We start from the raw sequence: 20,293 nt of genomic DNA on the forward strand, positions 1-20,293 counted from the left end.
CCTTATAATTAAGATTCGGTTATCAGTGATTTACTTTATTTAAGGGATCTGTTGAATTGCCTTCTGGTACTACAAAAGCCACTCATTAATATTAATTTGGTTTTATCAAAACTTTGAATATTCGACAAAAAGGATCAACACTAAATAAACCCACTGGCTATGTTCCTCTCTCCACCCATGTGATCTCTGAAAAGTATTTGTGGCCCAAACTTAAAAGTTCATAGTTGAGATCTTCATATGGTTTACATCCAGCCTCTTTATGGGGTGCTAGGAATACGTGAGTGAGAGAATTGTTTCAGATGAATGAGGTAACACTGTTGTAGATTCTGAAACACCTGCTGTGGTCTGTCCTATGTACTGCAGTCTCTGAGCTTCCTCTCAAGTGAATTGTGGATTCTACGCAAAATTATACTTCAGTGCACTTTAAAACATACTTTGGCTACCTGTCCTGTTCCCCAGGAATAGCTAAACAGTATTCTTCAGACTGTTTGATACTTTACCAGTAGGAACCTGATTTAATTAGTGCTTACCCTTATGTCTGCTCTGAATAGGTTCATTTCCTTCACAAAACGGAGTATTTCGTCATTATACATCTCATAGTTCAGGTCCAGCTCGACACCATGGGTAAGTTTCATCACAAGCTGACCAGCCACTTCTGCTGCTGCACGTGCCACTCTGTTCAGCTGAGGAACTTCTCCGTTCAATGTCTCGTAGGTGTCCATGGGAGTGTCTAAATAAGGGTAATCTGTGTCCTGGGAAACAAAGGTGGGTTATAAGATGAGGAGCTTCCCATTCTAGTTTCCCCCATCAAGGTAACAGTAACTATAGTTCTTCCTTTGCTTCTAATATATTCCTTCTCCAACTTTATCTCCTATCCACTACTTTCAGAAGATACAGCTTTTGCTTGTTCCTCTGAACCTAACCTACTCCTGGAATGATTTTACTTTCTCCTAAGCTGTACTGAATCCCTGTTTATCACATCACAGACCCTGAATGGATCTGTAGCCAGAACAGGTTATATCCTTGTTCTTGTCTCCCTGAGAAGTTTGGCATGAGAGAAGAGGAGAGCATGCCTGAAATGTACTTTCAATATAAAGTGTTACTTTTAGCCAAAAATTTACCTTCTTTCCCATCATGCATTCATGCTACCTTTCATCCATTCATGCTACCTTTCTGACGAGACACTCACAAGAACTCTCTACTTTCACTGGACAACTTTGTTAACTATTTCTTCAACTCTACCACTGTCCTTGGTGACAATCTCATTGGCAGTCCTTTGGTTTGACCTCAGTCCTTAACTTTCAGACTGTACATGCTTATCTGTACGTGTCACATGTACATCTGTATAGGTATGTATGTTATTTGTATAGGTATTACCTATACCTCTGAACAGCTTAAAAAAAAAAAAAAAGACTTCTGAAGGTCAACAGAGATCATCCATAAATTTCCTCAACCCTGGGACCTAACACTCAGTTCCTCCTAGGGTACTAAATAGACATCATGACCTAATGTTTCAATACCATTCATACTACTGATCTAGCAGAAAGTTAGGGGAATTCCAGCTATGTTAATCTCTAAATCCACACCTTTCATCACTTCCTCACTTTTTCTGTCCTAATCCCAGGCTAAAACACCCAGTGGGAAGAAGTCTAGTAAGGACCTGGCCTCTACTGGGTCAACAACTTGATGCCAAAGTCAGCAGTTTCTACCCTGAACCCCTGTTAAGAACTCTGGTATCTCTTCACACCTTGGAAGAGCCTGCTACAGAGCTAGTTTTTCAACTCCAACACAGAGGCCTTCATTTTCAGTCTGCCTGGATTTCAGTGTCTTCTAATTGGCTCTTGTACCAAGCCAATCTTGGTTTTCCAACAACTTGGTCAGTACAAAGTTCTGTCCCTTAAAAAGCTCGCCTTTTTTTTTTTTTTCGTGCTTTTATCTATAATCCCTGCCTAAAAGACTAACTAACATCTCGGGACAAACATCTACAATCATATTTCAACAGGCATCAAGAACAGCATTATCCAGTAGAACTTTGTTTGAAGGAAATATTCTATACTTGCACTCTCCAATAGACAGCCTTGTTATTAAAAGTCATTCTATATAACTGAAGAAGTTTTAGCAAATAAACTCAAATGCTAACTAAGCTGAGATTAAAATTCTATGTTAAGACTGACAATAAGGAAGATTACAGTAACTGCACATGTATAATTTCTCAATACATACTAAGCATTCTAGGAAACTTGGTCTCAAAACTGACCAAAGAAGATCTAAGATATAGTGCTGTACCGTTCTTCAGACTTACCTCACAAAAACAGAAAGAGACTGCTGGGATTCCAGAATACGCAAGGAAAGGGAAAGCAGCATTATCCAAAGAAAGTTTCTTCCTACAAGAAGAGCCAAAAAGTATCTTTAGAAAGTTTTCTAAAGAACAGACTATGCTACATGCACCCCTATCCTACCCTCAAGTAAATTCTTAAACTGAATCTTTCCAGGTACAGATAAACTCAATGCTAGGTTATGTTTAAACCTCGAATGCTCTGGAGAAGGAAATGGCAACCCACTCCAGTATTCTTGCCTGGAGAATCCCATGGATGGGGGGAGTGCAAAGTCAGACATGACGGAGCGACTTCACTTTCACAGACAGCTTATAGCCATGCCATTTGGAAGCCTCTGAGTTGGTTCTTCTTGCTATGCTTGTGTTTACCACAGAGCCTGAGATTAGGTTAGGTCTTCTATAGGAAAAGACTAAGGATCTGGAATACTTCATCTTTGGGGATACTTATTTTTTCATTATAAACTAATAAAAGGGCATCCTGGTTTAAAAAAAAAAAACAAAAAAAAAACCTCGAATGGACATAGTAGGTGCTATTTATTGAGTGACCCTGCTTTCCTGTTAGCTATTCGTTCACCTTTCTCAACTTACACTTTGCTGATCCAGTTGCTGTCCCGATACAGAGACAGCCCAGTAAGTGGATGTTTCACCTGTAAAATAAATTATGATTAAAATGAACCTTTCTGGATTTATTCATTCCGACTAGTCACTAACATTTTTCTCTATAAACATTTATTTAAAACATTAAATTTTTCATTATATCATCTTGAAAAAAATTTCTTTAAACAGTTAAAACAATCCATAATTTCTGAAGTTATTCCTTCTAGGCTTGTGCTGTTAGTTCTTTTAGTTATGAGATTAAAAGTTTTCCTTTTTAACATTTTAAAGGGGGCTTCACCCAGTTTTAACAGTGCTTATTAGCCTTTATGTTCTGCCTACTATCTTCTTTCTAGTTTCTTCCTTCCAACACATTTTATACTACTGCCAGCCTAATCTGCAAACACATTACTGCCCTGCTGGGAGACCCTATAGTAACTCTCCAGTTTCCCATGGAATCAAGGTCAAGTTCCCTGACCCTTTTTCATCTCCAGCTTTAATCACTCCAATATGTTTTTTCCCTGCTCATTCAAAACTATAGTCATTCATATGTCTGTTTTTATTCAATGAGTATTTCATCTGGCTTTCTTATTTAAGTCTCAGGTATGGTCTAAGTTCATTTAATCCATTCTGAAGGAGACGAGCCCTGGGATTTCTTCGGAAGGAATGATGCTAAAGCTGAAACTCCAGTACTTTGGCCACCTCATGCGAAGAGTTGACTCATTGTAAAAGACTCTGATGCTGGGAGGGATTGGGGGCAGGAGGAGAAGGGGACGGCAGAGAATGAGATGGCTGGATGGCATCACTGACTCGATGGACATGAGTCTGAGTGAACTCCGGGAGTTGGTGATGGACAGGGAGGCCTGGTGTGCTGCGATTCATGGGGTCGCAAAGAGTAGGACACGACTGAGCGACTGAACTGAACTGAACCCATCCTTAACATTCTGACTCTAGACAACTCTCACAGACACCTACAGTTCAATATAAATGTTTGTCATCTTAATATTTTGTCTAACTTTCATTACACTTTCATGATCAAGGATATACTCACATCTTTCATGATTTTCTCAATAAGTGAATACAACAGCGGACTGGCAGAAACTTTGAAATTGGTAGTACCTGCAAAGAGATTAACATTGCTCCTCCTTTAGTCAAGCAGTTTGCACACTACTACTTCTACAGCTAAAACTACCTGGCAAACAGGAGGACAATAACCAAGATTGACGGCATATACAACAACTATCCCTCTTTATGAAGTAGACAAAAAAGTGGTTGAGGAGTCAAGCTCTGGAGTGACTGCTAAACACCAAATTTCATTCAACTGAAGCTCTTAGTCCTTGAGTTTGCATATTTAATGTTAACGATTTGTATTTTTGTAACTTTTTGGTTCACCCATGTTAGGGCGGTCACCTAGTAGCTACAGCAAGCTTGTTATATTCAATACATTTTGTTGCAAAGGTAAAATAGCAATAATGACTAATAAAATTTAGTTTAATTGTAACCCCTTCCTTTTTCTTCCCCAAATAGACATTTCATTACTTTCCACTTCATCCACTGGCTACATCTGTATTTTTAGTAACACCAGACTCTTTCAGAAGTTTGACTATCTTATATTTCTACCCATGAAGCCACAATCTAGCAAGTTGTGAATCAGTCTCCAGAAGTACCATTCTATGGGTATGGTTTATTTCCTCCTGGTCCAAAGTAGGTAACTAGTGGTTCTCAAACTTTAGTGCATCATAATCACCCAGAGCACTTGTTAGAACAGTTTGCTAGATGGTATGGTCCAGATTCTGGTTCAAAAGGTCTAGGGTAGGGCCTGAAATTTTGCATTTCTCACGTTCCCAAGTGATCCTGATGCTGCTGATCTGGGACCACGTAAAGAACCACTGCTCTAGACAAGGCATTCCACACCCATATAACTTAATGTATTATTTAAGAGAAAGCTATGTCAGTCTTTTGATCTGGCTATGTCCAGTGTAGACTGTAAAAAATAACAAGTGCTGCTTTAGAAAGCTTTCTTCTTCTATTTTATAAGTAGTTTATAAATTTATCATTAAAAGATACTAAAGAAAAGACACTTACCAACAACAGCTTTATCCAGATTAATATAAGTGAAAGCCTTTAAATGCAATGAGGAAAGGTATCCCTGGAAAAGGAAAAATACAAATGTACTAGTATGTATCCAGTTATCACCGACAGAGCTATTATTAGGGATTTCTGTTTAAGTTTGGATTTTATTGAAACTAAATATACAAAGGTAAAAAATGATACAACAAATCTAAAAGAGTATGGTTTTTGGAAGATAAGCAATTACAAGTGGGAGGCCCATTCTGGGCATGGATGAGATATGGATAATACCTCTAGCCATTCAGTGGCACCAACAGCTCCGAAGTCTCCACCACTCCAGCTGGCAAAGACAATGCTTCTGCTGGGTTTAAACTGACCTAAGAGACAACAAAAAGTTAGTTCTATCTTGGGACAGGTTACAAGTTGGTAACTGACTTAAGATGCATCAGAAATTTCAGGTTACAAACTACAGATTCAAAACTATTTCTTTTCCTTTTGAGGCCCCAAGTGAAAAGAACCAAAAGAAGAAATAGAAATAAATGTTAAAAGTAATAGGAGATCATTTGCAAATAAGACCTTAAGCACACAGTAGGGACCAGCTTACTAGACCTCACTCCTACATTCCATTCTTTGAGTCCCATAACTTCCAGACCAAGAGCTATTTGAAGTCACAACCAAAGTATCTTCTTTGAAAACGATTTGCCTAGAAGTAACTTAAAATACCAGATTACTTTAAAAACAAATATTTGAGATAGAATTAAAACTCACAAATTTAAGTTTAGGAAAGAGTGAGTTTTCAGAGAAATTAATGATAGCTCCTTTGGGGCTTTTATGGGCCACTACCCTCCACTCCACTCCTCCCCCTCCCCCGGGTACATCTTTTTCTGCATTAACTTACTTTTGTATATGAGTTGAGCACTGCAACTTGCCCTAGGACCCAAAGATTCAAGACTGTGATGGGGGTTTGCATGTGTGGGTGGGTCAAGTACCATATGACAAAGGCTTGAAAGTGAGCCTTTCTTACATAAACATATACTATATAATATACTTATGAATCAAATACAGAATATTTTATTTATTTATAAAGTTATATATTATCATTCTATAATCAAACTATAAAACATAGTGCAGAGGTATGACACTGCTTGCTTTCAAACAGGTTCCTTAGGGACCATGTTAGATTTGCGGTATCATTCTGGATATGTCAAAGAGAATTTAGGGCCCAATACAATGCTTTTCAGTGTCTCAGGGAAACTCATGATTCCCAGTGCGATGAAGACACTGCACAGAAAACTGTTTCAAAGTCAAAGGCAGATACAACAAAAGACAACCTACTTTGTACTTAAGAATTCAGGGTCTAGGGATTCCCTGTTGGCTCAGTGGTAAAGAATCCGCCTGCCAATGCAGAAGATTCGGGTTCAATCTCTGGTCTAGGAAGCTCCCACATGCCGCAGAGCAGCTAAGCTTGTGTGCTACAACTATTGAGCCCACGATCTAGTGCCCAGGAGCTGCAACTACTGAGCTCATTTGCTGTGGCTACTGAAGCCCCAAGTCCTAGGGCCTATGCTTTGCAACAAGAGAAGCCACGGCAATAAGAAGTCTACACACTTCAACAAAGAGTAGCCCCCACTTGTCTCAAATAGAGAAAGCCTGTGCAGCAATGAAGACCCAGCTCAGCCAAAACTAAATAAATAAAATAAACTTTAAGGAATGTTTATGTAACAAAGGCTTACTTTTAAGCCTCTCTCCCGTGGTACTTGCCACTCTTACATCCACCCACCCACATATACAAACCCCCATCACATTCTTGAATCTTTGGATCCTAGGGCCCAGCACAAGTGAACCATAACAACACAGGCAAAAGTGAGCAAAGCACATTATAACATTTAGAAGCACAGTACATAGATGCTCAAGTTCTCAAAATTTGTACTCTACCTTTTAAGACCATATCGGAAAGTAACCGGGCAAGTGTCAATAGCAGACTTGTTCCTACACTGGACTTTGCAGCTCCGGGACCCCAGGCATCCCTCTGGGCCCCTACTATAATGTAGCGATCTTAATTAAAAAAAAAAAAAAAGATAAATTATTCAAACAGCTTTTAAACTGTTTTCTAATAGTGAAGTCTAGAATAAGCACATTAGTAGAAGGGTAAAAAATGTAGTATATGTAGTAAGGGTAAGAGATCCTTACTTCAGATCTGACTTAGGACTCCAGGGATTAAACATTCATATGATAATACTAATCTCTTTTTTCTACATTACTTATTTGTGCTCGCTAACTGTGTAGTAAGCACTGAAGTCCAAGGGCTTTCCTTACCAAATGATATATGACTATTTGATAGCAAACAGATGGAGTGGCAAACTACAGCCTGTGTGCCCATTCATTAATATTGTCCATGGCTGAGTTCATGCTGCAGTGGCAGAGTTGAAGAGTTGCAATGGAGACTGTTTGGCCTACCACATGTTTATCATTTGCTCCCTTAAGAAGAAATTTGCTTACCTCTGGTCTATTTAATAACTTAAAAAGAGATTTCCTAGGCACAATGGTCAGTTCAAGAAGTTAACTTTCTAGGCTGTTATTACCTCCTACTAAAGCTGGCACTTGAACTTTAGTTCACTTTAGGACAGATATGGTTTAGCATTTCAAGAAACTAAGCCCAGTCAGCCCTCCTGCCCTCGCTCCCTCTAGCCACATCTTTAGTGAGGAAAACCAAACAAAAAGTCCCCAAGGATCTTTACCTAGTTCTTCAAAGCCCTTAATAACTCCAAAGACGTTAAAAATTCCTATCTCCTTCAGCACATTGTTCACGCTAAGTTTCACATTTTTATCCTGTGATGATACCAGCTTACATGAAGAGTCTGTTCCCCAAGTGCCAGGACAATCTCCTTGCATATTTCTAGAAACAGAAAGTAGAGATCAGAGTTCTGAGTTACTGTTAACTTCCTCTAGGTTTACAAAATCAGTGACTTTCGAGGTTAAGAGGACAAATAGAGAGAACACACAAAATTACTCACTAGTGACCAAACACTTGTGTTTACTCTCATCTGTAGGCAGTCATTTGAAAATTATGAGTTGCTTCCTAGTTTAATGAATTTTTAAAAAATTGCCTATCCCACCTGATATATGTGTTTCTGCCAGAGAATAGCTATAATTTACATTTTAAATAGACTCCAAGATGGATTAAAAATGAAGTCTTTATCTATAAAGGTGCATTAATACATTCTCATGTTTCCTAACTCTCTACTAACAAAGCAAGTGAAAGTGAAAAGTGAAAGAGCCGCTCAGTTGTGTCCAACTCTGAGACCCCATGGACTATACATATACAGTCCATGGAACTCTCCAGGACAGAATACTGGAGTGGGTAGCCTTTCCCTTTCCAGAGGATCTTCCCAACCCAGGGATCAAACCCAGGTATCCCACATTGCAGGCGGATCCTTCACCAGATGAGTCACAAGGAAAGCCCAACAAGGCAAGTATACATTCTTATCTCAGTTATGAAAGAATACCCTCATGCTGCTATAGTTAGGTTAGATAGCTTCCCCCTTCTGATTCCACATGTGTTATCCAAATAATGACTGCTCAAAAAGGGCTTACTTATATAAATAAGTCAAAACATTATTAACTCCCCAGTATGTAAGAACAAGATAAAGGGCTGGCTTCACAGATTAGGAAAGGCTTGTAGGTAGTAGGAAGAAGTAGCTGATTCTAAGTTTGGTTTTAGACAAAAAGAATCACCTATTACAAAAACCTCTTAGACACATTATTAATAGTCATATATAAAGTCCTTGCATGTAGATGGCTCTTCATTTGATATCAGTAATCCTGCTAAGTAGAATACACTTCAGCTATACAATTACGTCAAACATCACCAATGTGGTTACAGTAACTTATTCTATGTCACATAGCAAATAAATGCTCACATGAATGTTTGAAAATAGACTAACATCCCCTGTCAATATGAGGGGATATATCCAGATCAAGATAAAAATTAATGACATGTACTCTAACCAGCCTGGCTTCTATTTTTAAACAGAAATACTAGTACCCTAGGGAGGATATCCAGAAGGGCTAATTATGACTATAAAGCATCTGGGAAACTGTCATGAGAACTGAGGATATTCAATCTACAGACAAGGAGACAAACCATTCTGTTGCTAAAAAAGAAAGTCCAGAACTAATGGATATTCCAGGGAATAAGATTTCAGCCCAATACAAATTCTAAAAGATCTTCTTCAATAACTGAATGTTGCCATAGGTAACAAAATGCTTTAACCACAGGAAGTACTCAAGCAGAAGGTAAGCCAACAATATTACACAAGAAATTCACTGGGTGGACTGAACAAGGTCTCTTCAAGTTTAATGAATCGAATGTCTATTAAGATCACTTTATAGAGGAAAAATTTCATTTTTACATACATCAAGTTAACAGCTAACCATCCCCCAAAGACCCAACATGTGGAAAATTACAGCCAATTGTTTTAAGATTTTATCAAATCAACAGATTATTATTTCTCCCTAATTATAAAACTTGACCCTGCAAGATGGCTTTCAAATAAGAACTTACTGAAATAGTCTTTCTGCACCGGCTCTGGAAATTGTTTGGACAGGTATGTTTGGCAATCCTGATGACTGAGATGGTGGAAATTGAGTGTGATTAAAAGAAGGGAATCCAGGTGTGTAAGGGTCACCTGTTCCCAGATGAGCCTAGTAAAACAAAAGAGTAATTAGCTCACACATTTATTCAAGAAATCCCTATAAGATTCAACTTCTGTATGAGGCTATAACCTACATTTATAGTCTGAAAGTCTGAGTATATGTACAACTATAATGGCATACGTCAAATTCTTAATTCAAGGTACTATTGGTAAAGTTTTTTTAGCAATAAGTAATAATTAGGTTTCAAAGTCATGCAATTCGTCTTCTCACTTACTGCTAAAATTCTCCAAGGGCAAAAAAAGTATTTAAGGAAGGCATAGCTCTATTGCTATTAATGTAGATGGAACCCAGCATCAATTTGTAGAAGCCAGTAACTTATTTAGTCAAGAAATAAAAACTCACATGTCCAAACATTGGAAGATTTGCGTTAACAATGGGAAATTTACTATGGTCCATGTATATCAAGACACCAATTGCATTTAAACTTTCAGCATTTGCCACCTAAAGAAAAACACATAAAGCTCAGAAAATGAAGATCTAATCAACAAAAATGAAAAGAATACATACTGAACATATACTGAAAGACAAAGGGCTACAGCAGACTACACCAATACTTCCAACATTTCAATAGCTAACATGTATAGGAAAAAATACTTGCCTTAAAATGGAACTTTTTTAAAGAAATTAACTGAAATGTTTACAAGATAACTGTTGATTCATTTGTAGTTTTAAGAAATAATAGAGATCCACTGTAAACTTTGCCCAGTTTTCTTTTAGTCAAAGTCTGCAGAACTAACAGCCTGAATACTAACATTGATACCATACAATCTACATATATCATTCAGACTGCCCCAGTTTTACTTGTACTCATTCATGTGTTTGTATGTATTAAGTTCTAAACAATCAATCAAAATACCAAACAACCAGTTTTAACACCACAAAGATTCTTCCAGTTGCCATTTGTTTTCACCCTCAACTTTTGGCAACCACTAATCTCTCTTCCGTTTCTAAAATGTTGTCATTTCAAAAATGTTATATACTCCAAAAGCTAAACATAGAATTACCATACGACCCAGCAATCTCACTCCTAGGTAGACACACACGATAATCAGAAATATCTATTCACTTAAAACATATAAATGAATGTTTATTGTAGCATTATTCATAAAACCAGAAAGTAGACACAGCCCAAATGTCTGTCAACTGACAAATAAACAAGCAAAATGTGGTATATCCTTACATCAAATACTATTCAGTCAGAAAAAGAAATGAAGTGCTGATTCATGGTACACATGGATGAACCTTGAAAACATTATGCGAAGTGAGAAGAAGCCAATCAAAAGAGGCAAAATATTGTATGATTCTGCTCATATAAAATGTCCAAAAGAGGCAAATCCATAGCAACAGACTAGATTAGTGATTGCCAGGGACTAGGAGGAGGGAAGAATAGGGAGTAACTGAAAATGGTATAGGGCATCTTTAGGATATAATGAAAATATGCGGGAATTAGATCATGATGGTAGTTGTACAACCGGTGTATATGCTAAAAACTGAATAGTATACTTTACAGAGTAAATTTTATGGTATATGGATTATACATCAATTGAAAAAGTAAAAAACACTTCCACACCAATGTGGTTGCGCAATAAAGCTTAACTAACTCTTAAAGAGAATTCAAAATATAAATAATAAAAACCCTTCCAGAACAACCACTGTCTTTCCATTCTAAGCCCTTGTATAGGTGACTTTTAATTTTCCTTTTTATAAAACAGTTGTAACTGAATCATATACATTAATATATAGAGTGAGAGAGAATGTATGTGTATATATACACACATAAACCTTGGTTATATATATATATATAACTTGGTTACACAATTTAAATCTCTTTCACTTAAGCATTTCTCATAACTGCATTTTTCCTGGAGAACAATTATTGCAAAGTACTCCAAGTAGATATGCCAGTTTCAGAAGTATCCTATAACTTTAGATTACAGGAACTTATTTGATTTGTAGAGTACTTTAATAAATTATATTACCAGGTATGAGAGTTTAAGACTGACAGTTTTCAGAATGTAAGAAAATTAACAATATCATTTAGCTATAAAATTATTTTATATATTTAATACCTCATACTCACCTTTTCAGCAAAAGTGATTTTTCCAGCTCTTACAATCACTAAAGATCCATTCACAGGCATATTTAAATCCTCAAAGTCCTGTTTAGTGCCAAAATTAGCATGGACCAGTTTGCCCTAGGATAAAGACATTAGACTCAGTGAGCATTATGGTATTAGAACAATGACAGAGTCTGCCACCAAATATTTTACAGATCAAACCCAAGAGAGAGAGAGAAAAAAAGAAGGCCAAGGCCTAGAAAAAGTATCAGAGTTCTAAAGTCAGAAGCGGTCAGGGACTTCCCTGGTGGTCCAGTGGCTAAGACTCTGCACTCTCAATGCAGGGGGCCTGGGTTTGATCCCTGATTGGGGAACTAGATCCCACATATCACAACTAAGACCCAGCACAACCAAATACATAAATTTCTTTTTTTAAAAAGTGTTCAGGGTTAACAGGAATGAAGTCAAGATTTCTGGTCTCCAAGAGGAGAGTGAAAAATTTGGCTTAAAGCTCAACATTCAGAAAACGAAGATCATGGCATCTGGTCCCATCACTTTATGGGAAATAGATGGGGAAACAGTGGCCGACTTTATTTTTTGGGGCTCCAAAATCACTGTAGATAGTGATTGCAGCCACAAAATTAAGACACTTACTCCTTGGAAGAAAGTTATGACCAACCTAGACAGCATATTAAAAGGCAGAGACATGACTTTGTCAACAAAGGTCCGTCTAGTCAAGGCTATGGTTTTTCCAGTGGTCATGTATGGATGTGAGAGTTGGACTGTGAAGAAAGCTGGGGCCGAAGAATTGATGTTTTTGAACTGTAGTGTTGGAGAAAACTCTTGAGAGGCCCTTGGACTGCAAGGAGATCCAACTAGTCCATCCTAAACGAGATCAGTCCTGGGTGTTCATTGGAAGGACTGATGTTGAAGATGAAACTCCAATATTTTGGCCACCTGATGTGAAGAGCTGACTCACTGGAAAAGACCCTGATGCTGGGAGAGATTGAGGGCAGGAGGAGAAGGGGACGACAGAGGATGAGATGGTTGGATGGCATCACTGACTCAATGGACATAGGTTTGGGTGGACTCTGGGAGTTGGTGATGGACAGGGAGGCTTGGCGTGCTGCAGTTCACACGGTCACAAAGAGTCGGACACGACTGAGTGACTGAACTGAACTAAATATTCATATCTTTCATTACCTTATGATACCTTTCATTTAATTAACATTGACTATTTATGTTAATTTACATTGCTTCAGATATTTTCAGGAAAGAGAAAGGATAATAAAATATGCTTAAGCAAACCGATATCTATCAATAAAAACACTGTAGACTAGCCAAGGCAGAACCAATTACATAATGTTCCTACACTTGAACTGCAGATAACTGAGGACATAAGAATTAACTGAAAGTTGTGATAATTAATCCATCCAAAAGTTGTTTTAGAATAAAATAAACTTGCAGAGATCAACTTTTAGATGTTTATATGTTGTCATCATAATACTCCTAAATTCTATCAGAGTTCAGATGAATAAACTGACATTAACAACCAAATATCTAAACATAGATAGCATTCAGGTGAACCAATCCTCTCCACATTCTTTAACAGAACTACATACTGAGAGAGTTAATTCTTATGTAGGTTGATAAGGCATCCAGAGCACCCAGGGGGTCTCTTGAGGAGAAGAAAAGGACAAACTTTTTCTACATTCCTTAGTCTTGGTCACATAAAATGTTTTTCCCAGAGCTAATGATTACACAATAAACTGTGGAAAATTCTGAAAGAGACGGGAATACCAGACCACCTGACCAGCCTCTTGAGAAACCTACATGCAGGTCAGGAAGCAACAGAACTGGACATGGAACAACAGACTGGTTCCAAATAGGAAAAGGAGTACGGCAAGGCTGTATATTGTCACCCTGCTTATTTAACTTCTATGCAGAGTACATCATGAGAAACACTGGGCTGGAAGAAGCACAAGCTGGAATCAAGATTGCTGGGAGAAATATCAATAACCTCAGATATGCAGATGACACCACCCTTATGGCAGAAAGTGAAGAGGAACTAAAAAGCCTCTTGATGAAAGTGAAAGAGGAGAGTGAAAAAGTTGACTTAAAGCTCAACATTGAGCAAATGAAGATCATGGCATCTGGTCCCACCACTTCATGGCAAATAGATGGGGAAACAGTGGAAACAGTGTCAGACTTTATTTTGGGGGGCTTGAAAATCACTGCAGATGGTGACTGCAGCCATGAAATTAAAAGACGCTTACTCCTTGGAAGGAAAGTTATGACCAACCTAGACAGCATATTGAAAAGCAGAGACATCATTTTGCCAACGTAGGTCCATCTAGTCAAGGCTGTGGTTTTTCCAGTGGTCATGTATGGATGTGAGAGTTGGACTGTGAAGAAAGCTGAGCACCGAAGAATTGATGCTTTTGAACTGTGGTGTTGGAGAAGATTCTTGAGAGTTCCTTGGACTGCAAGGAGATCCAACCAGTCCATTCTAAAGGAGATCAGTCCTGGGTGTTCTTTGGAAGAAATGATGCTAAAGCTGAAACTCCAGTACTTTGCTCATGCAAAGAGTTGACTCATTGGAAAAGACTCTGATGCTGGGAGGGATTGGGGGCAGGAGAAGGGGACGACAGAGGATGAGATGGCTGGATGGCATCACCAACTCAATGAACGTGAGTTTGAGTGAACTCCGGGAGTTGGTGATGGACAGGGAGGCCTGGCATGCTGCAATTCATGGGGTCACAAAGAGACGGACAGGACTGCTCTAACTGAACTGAACTAAACTGAATGATTACACAACAAAGCTCATCTTGCTCAAGGCTATGTTTTCCCTTAAGCTCTGTATCTTGGTTATATTAAGACTTATGTTATGAGAATGGGTCAGGTAAGACCTCTCTATTGTTAGTTCTAACCTTGTTAATTTAAGATGCATGTTGTGGGAGTGGGTCTGGTAAACATATATAAGGCCTTGATACCACTAGTGAGTGGGGACACTCTGTCCTCTTCTGATGTCTATGTCAGTAGCTTTGTCTGTCCTTTTTTACTGTCATAAAACTTCTGCCACACAAAAGGTCTTGAGTGATCAAGCCTGGTCCCTGGTCCCAAAGCTAAATCTTCTTCAGAGATCAGGAATCCGCCATTATTCACCGTAAACTATCACTACCTACCTCCAAAACACTGGCTTGTGGGTGGCCAGTTAAAGTGATATAGCACAGGCAACCAGGAAGACAGAGAATAACCATGAAACTTCATTTGGCTCAGAAGACAGTCTTCAGATAAGACTCTGGCGTATAAATATGTGGTTTTTAACCTAAAAAACCTAGATAGATCTAGCTAGCTGTTTTTCAACTTCTATAGTAGTTTGGCCAAAGTTGCCTAAATTTTAAAAGATCAAGCATTAAAGCATCAAACTAACATTAGACTCCAGCCAAGATGGTTATTTATATCTGCCTCCACATAAGGGTGAATCTGATACATGAATTCATTCAGTAAATACTAGCATGTGTCAGGCACTGTCCGAGGCTCTGTGACATAGCAGAAAATGAAACTAACCCCTAGCCCTTTGCGTAGCTTACATTCTAGTGTGGAAACAAGTGAATAATGTCAGGCTCTGTACTTACAGGGTAAGGAGAAGGGACTGGAGGAAGGACATTTTTGATAAGATAATCAAAGAAGAATTCCCTAGGGAGGAAATGCTGGAGAAGAGACTCCAGTGCAATGGGAGGGAAGAAGCCATGCTGATATTTAAGGGAGGAGTGGGACAGACAAAGGGAAAAGCGATCTATAAAGGCCTTGAGGTGGGAGCATGTTTGAGTCAGAGTGTTTGAGGAACAGCAGGGAGGTGAGAGTGGCCACAGCAGAGTCAGTGAAGAGCAGTGCAGTAGAATTACTTAGGGCCTTGCCGACCAAGCTGAGGACTCGGGATTTTAACTGTGGCATAGGAGGGATGAGAACAAAAATATCCCATGACCAGCTACATTTTACAAGTAAACTTATACTAAGAACAGGAAAGACAATGAGTTTGCGAGCTATTCAACAGGGGAAAAAGTCTCATGCATGGCTTTGCCTTACTCACAGTAACCGTCGCAGCCTTACTATATGCCACGTAACCCTCAGGATTCTCCACTGAGTATGCCTGACTGCCGTCACCACTTGTACTCACTATAGACACCGAGTTTTGAGAACTGCGAGAAAAAAAAAAAGGTTAAGGGAAAATGAAGCGAAGGCATCTTTGAGAAAAAATTAAATGAATTTAATACATTTAGCATTTGACATGCATTCATTTTGAAGGTCTCTGCTATAATTGGGGCTTCCCTGGTAGCTCAGATGGTAAAAGCGTCTGCCTACAATGTGGGAGACCTGGGTTCAATCCCTAGGTCAGAAGATCCCCTGGAGAAGGAAATGGCAACCCACTCCAGTATTCTTGCCTAGAAAAATCCCATGGACTGAGGAGCCTGGTAGGCTACAGTCCATGGGGTTGCAAAGAGTCAGACATGACAGATCGACTTCATTTTTGCTACAATTAGGGCTTCCCTGGCGGCTCAGATGATAACGAGGCCACCTGGAATGCAGGGACCCAGGTTCGATCCCTAGGTTGGGAAGATCCTACCCGGCAAGATGGTAGGAGTGGCTGCCCACTCCAGTATTCTTGCCTGGAGAATTCCATGGACAGAGGAACCTGGTGGGCTACAGTCCATGGGGTCACAAAGAGTCAGACAATAATTAGCACACCTGAGAATAGCTAATTCTATAAAATGAGGTTACCATCTTTCAACATACCTGCCTTTGACCTGAATCTTAACAAAATGTTCATCATGCCAGACTTTGTCGAGTTTATAGTCACGTAATTGATTTTCAATATAAAAAGCCAAACTGCTATCTTTTTGAGATCCAGCCTCACGTGGGACATAAGAATTTTCATTCAGCATCCTGGAGGGGAAAAAACTCACTGTTAAATGAACTAAAGTTTAACTTAAACACTGAACTCAAGTATCAAGCAAGTTGCCTTAAAAGCATAACTCAATAAAACAACTGTGACCAAAAATTCTGGATTAACCAGATAGAGACAAGCTTAGAAGAGGAGGGAAAAAAAGGCATCTATATTTGAAGAAATTAAACCTCTTTATCTACTGTAAAGCCTCATCCCTAATATATCTGCTTAGGGTAATTTTAGGGGAATGAGTAGTTTCCATAAGATCTGCTGTAAGCAAAATGAAAGACAGTGTTACTGTTGGTGAATTCAAGACATACAGCTTCAATTTCACTTCTTGAAGCATTCTGAATATCCCAGAAGCAAAACTCCTCTTCATTTTGATATCTCATGACTCTTTGTAAATACACACATCACATTAGTTATATAATCTTTCTTGAGACTATAGTCTCACCCTCACTTTATCCATAATGCCTAGTGTACAGTACACACAAAAATATTCACCAGAAGAAGTATAAATGCCAAGATTTCTCATTTAAGACCAAAAGAATTATTGTCCCATTGAAACTACTCGGGGTTAACGAAAGGTAAAAGATGAGCAGCCTTTACTCACTCCAACTAAAGAAAGCCTGTGCACGCAGCATTGAAGACCCAGTGCAGCCAAAAAAAGAAAAGTCTAAAGACAGAAACCTGAAGGACACTTCTTAGGGTATGGGTTGAGTAAGAACCAGAAGAAATCAAGAAATACTTGAGACTTGGGCTGTCAGTTAGTCCTGAGCTAGAGGATGAAAAAAGCTGCAGACCCCTTTATGGATAGTGGCAGGACTGTGTGGATCACAATAAACTGTGGAAAACTCTGAAAGAGATGGGAATACCAGACCACCTAACCTGCCTCTTGAGAAATTTATATGCAGGTCAAGAAGCAACAGTTAGAACTGAAAAGGAGTACGTCAAGGCTGTATATTGTCACCCTGCTTATTTAACTTATATGCAGAGTACATCATGAGAAATGCCAGACTGGAAGAAGTACAAGCTGGAATCAAGATTGCCGGGAGAAATATCAATAACCTCAGATATGCAGATGACACCACCCTTATGGCAGAAAGTGAAGAGGAACTAAAAAGCCTCTTGATGAAAGTGAAAGAGGAGAGCGAAAAAGTTGGCTTAAAGCTCAACATTCAGAAAACGAAGATCATGGCATCTGGTCCCATCACTTCATGGGAAATAGATAGGGAAACAGTAGAAACAGTGTCAGACTTTATTTTGGGGGCTCCAAAATCACTGCAGATGGTGACTGCAGCCATGAAATTAAAAGACGCTTACTCCTTGGAAGAAAAGTTATGACCAACCTAGACAGTATATTCAAAAGCAGAGACATTACTTTGCCGACTAAGGTCTGTCTAGTCAAGGCTATGGTTTTTCCAGTGGTCATGTATGGATGTGAGAGTTGGACTGTGAAGAAGGCGCAAGGAGATCCAACCAGTCCATTCTGAAGGAGATCAGCCCTGGGATTTCTTTGGAAGGAATGATGCTAAAGCTGAAATTTCAGTACTTTGGCCACCTCATGCGAAGAGTTGACTCATTGGAAAGGACTCTGATGCTAGGAGGGATTGGGAGCAGGAGGAGAAGGGGACGACCGAGGATAAGACGGCTGGATGGCATCACGGACTCGATGGACTTGAGTCTGAGTGAACTCCGGGAGATGGTGATGGACAGGGAGGCCTGGTGTGCTGCGATTCATGGGGTCGCAAAGAGTTGGACACACTGAGCGACTGAACTGAGCAGGGCTCAGCATGACTTACAGGGGGATGAGATGGAAAATCAGAGAAGAACAAACAAAGTCTGACAGCAAGCAACAGGCTACAAAGAACCATATGACAAAAAGACCAAGAGCCTATGAATTTTCTTTTTTTTAAAAAAAAGGCGGGGGGTAGGTGGGGGAGAATCTGCCTGCAATGCGGGAGACCTGAGTTCGATCCCTGGTTTGGGAAGATCCCCTGGAGAAAGGAATGGCTACCTACTCCAGTATTCTTGCCTTAAGAATTTCCACGGACAGAGAAGCCTGGTGGGCTACAACCCATGGGGTCGCAAAGAATGGACACAACTGAGCAACTAACACTTTCACTTTGACTACCCTTTAACTGAAAATGTCTTGCCTATTCTAAACAGCTTTTCCTCTAGACTATCACCCTTGTTCTATTCCATGGCACCTAATAGTATTTGTTTAGGCACTGAGGTTGAACTAGTGAAGCAGCTCAGGCTTACTTGATGGCCCTGGTAAAGTCTACGGCATCCAGTCTGTCTGACAGCGCTGATTTGAGGTCTGCCCAGAATATGCGAGGCACTCCAGGGAGCTGCTCTTCGGGTTCGTAAGCTTCTGTCTCCTCTGGGCATGAAGGCTGTGTTCCTGCCTGTTTCCCACAATCACTTTGTGGTTCCACACGTTTACAATAGCCCAAGTAGCCAATCATAAATCCTAAGGATAAAAAGTTTCAGAGCTGAACTCAAAGAATTTCATTTATACTCTGTTCCGGGAAGAACTGTTAATATTTTCAGTTATCCCTTGAAAATGCTGGCATTAATTAAACTATAAGGCATCTGAAAGTAAATAACACATCTCAGCTTTGTCTATTTTAAACCATTCAATCTATTATATAATAATTTCATTTTAAACAGTTAGCTTTTTAAAGCAAAGGTAACTTTTCTTCCCAGAAGGCTTCTGTGAATCCTCAGGTCCAGCATCTATGCTACAAATAACCTGTGCAAATTTCTAGTGTAACATTTGCACATTACCCGGAAATGATTCCTGTGTTGCTCTTCTCCCACCAAGCTAACCTCAAAGGCAGGTGTAAAATCTTAGGCATCATTGTATTCCTAGTATCTTGCACAATGCACTACATAAATGTTCGCTGAGCTGGATGAACAAACTTCCTAGAGTTGATGACAAGGAATTTTTAAAGTTCTGAATGGCTGTTCTTACCAATCAAGAAAAAGATGATTACAGCAATGATCCCGTAGCAGATATATCCATTTAACCTTTTCGGTTTTGTGATACTGGTTTGGTTACCCCTCATGTTACTGTCAACATTTTCTTCTTCATCCGCAGCTAATTTCATCTCCACATGACTGTTATCACCATCTACTTGCCGAGCCAGACTAAACCTGGTATATGACAATGGTTCTCCACCAAACTGAGATTTAAAAAAGAAAGAAAGCATTATGAAGGAGAAGAAAGGGAACTGAGACATTTAAAGGAAGCTTGATCAGGTGTTATTGGGCCATTACTATGACTTGCTGTACATTCTCAAGGAAAAAGAAGTTCCCTTTTCAAGCTAGCACACTTCCCTGTGCCCAGTTCTGTCAACAGCAGAAGAGGGCTGGTTCATACACTCGCCTTCATCTCATTCAGCCTTTTCATGCAGAATTTCTGTCATCATGTCTACGGATAGACATTTTGACCAGTGCTTTCTTTAGTTTATCTGAACTACCTGACTATCTCTTCACTATGCCCTGAAACTTCTTACATGATTTTCCATAATTAACTCTACTCAAGACTGAATATAACCTTCCTTTG

The 20,293-nt window shown here is 39.2% G+C and overlaps 1 protein-coding gene across 1 annotated transcript in view; it reads right to left on the minus strand.

Moving 5' to 3' along the window:
- TFRC (transferrin receptor) overlaps positions 1 to 20,293 on the minus strand; it is a 29,387-nt gene that overhangs the window by 2,305 nt on the left and 6,789 nt on the right. The window contains exons 3-17 of the mRNA XM_052637911.1: positions 19,700 to 19,910; positions 18,985 to 19,195; positions 16,569 to 16,718; positions 15,865 to 15,973; positions 11,796 to 11,909; positions 10,058 to 10,156; positions 9,564 to 9,703; positions 7,738 to 7,895; positions 6,935 to 7,054; positions 5,291 to 5,376; positions 5,015 to 5,078; positions 3,981 to 4,048; positions 2,924 to 2,982; positions 2,303 to 2,384; positions 531 to 752 (exon numbers count right to left, since the gene is read on the minus strand). Of these exons, the coding sequence (XP_052493871.1) occupies positions 531 to 752; positions 2,303 to 2,384; positions 2,924 to 2,982; positions 3,981 to 4,048; positions 5,015 to 5,078; positions 5,291 to 5,376; positions 6,935 to 7,054; positions 7,738 to 7,895; positions 9,564 to 9,703; positions 10,058 to 10,156; positions 11,796 to 11,909; positions 15,865 to 15,973; positions 16,569 to 16,718; positions 18,985 to 19,195; positions 19,700 to 19,910 (1,893 nt within the window). The remainder of the gene's footprint in view (positions 1 to 530; positions 753 to 2,302; positions 2,385 to 2,923; positions 2,983 to 3,980; positions 4,049 to 5,014; positions 5,079 to 5,290; positions 5,377 to 6,934; positions 7,055 to 7,737; positions 7,896 to 9,563; positions 9,704 to 10,057; positions 10,157 to 11,795; positions 11,910 to 15,864; positions 15,974 to 16,568; positions 16,719 to 18,984; positions 19,196 to 19,699; positions 19,911 to 20,293) is intronic.

Source organism: Budorcas taxicolor, chromosome 1 (genome assembly GCF_023091745.1).
Source record: "Budorcas taxicolor isolate Tak-1 chromosome 1, Takin1.1, whole genome shotgun sequence".
NCBI classification, from domain to species: Eukaryota; Metazoa; Chordata; class Mammalia; order Artiodactyla; family Bovidae; genus Budorcas; species Budorcas taxicolor.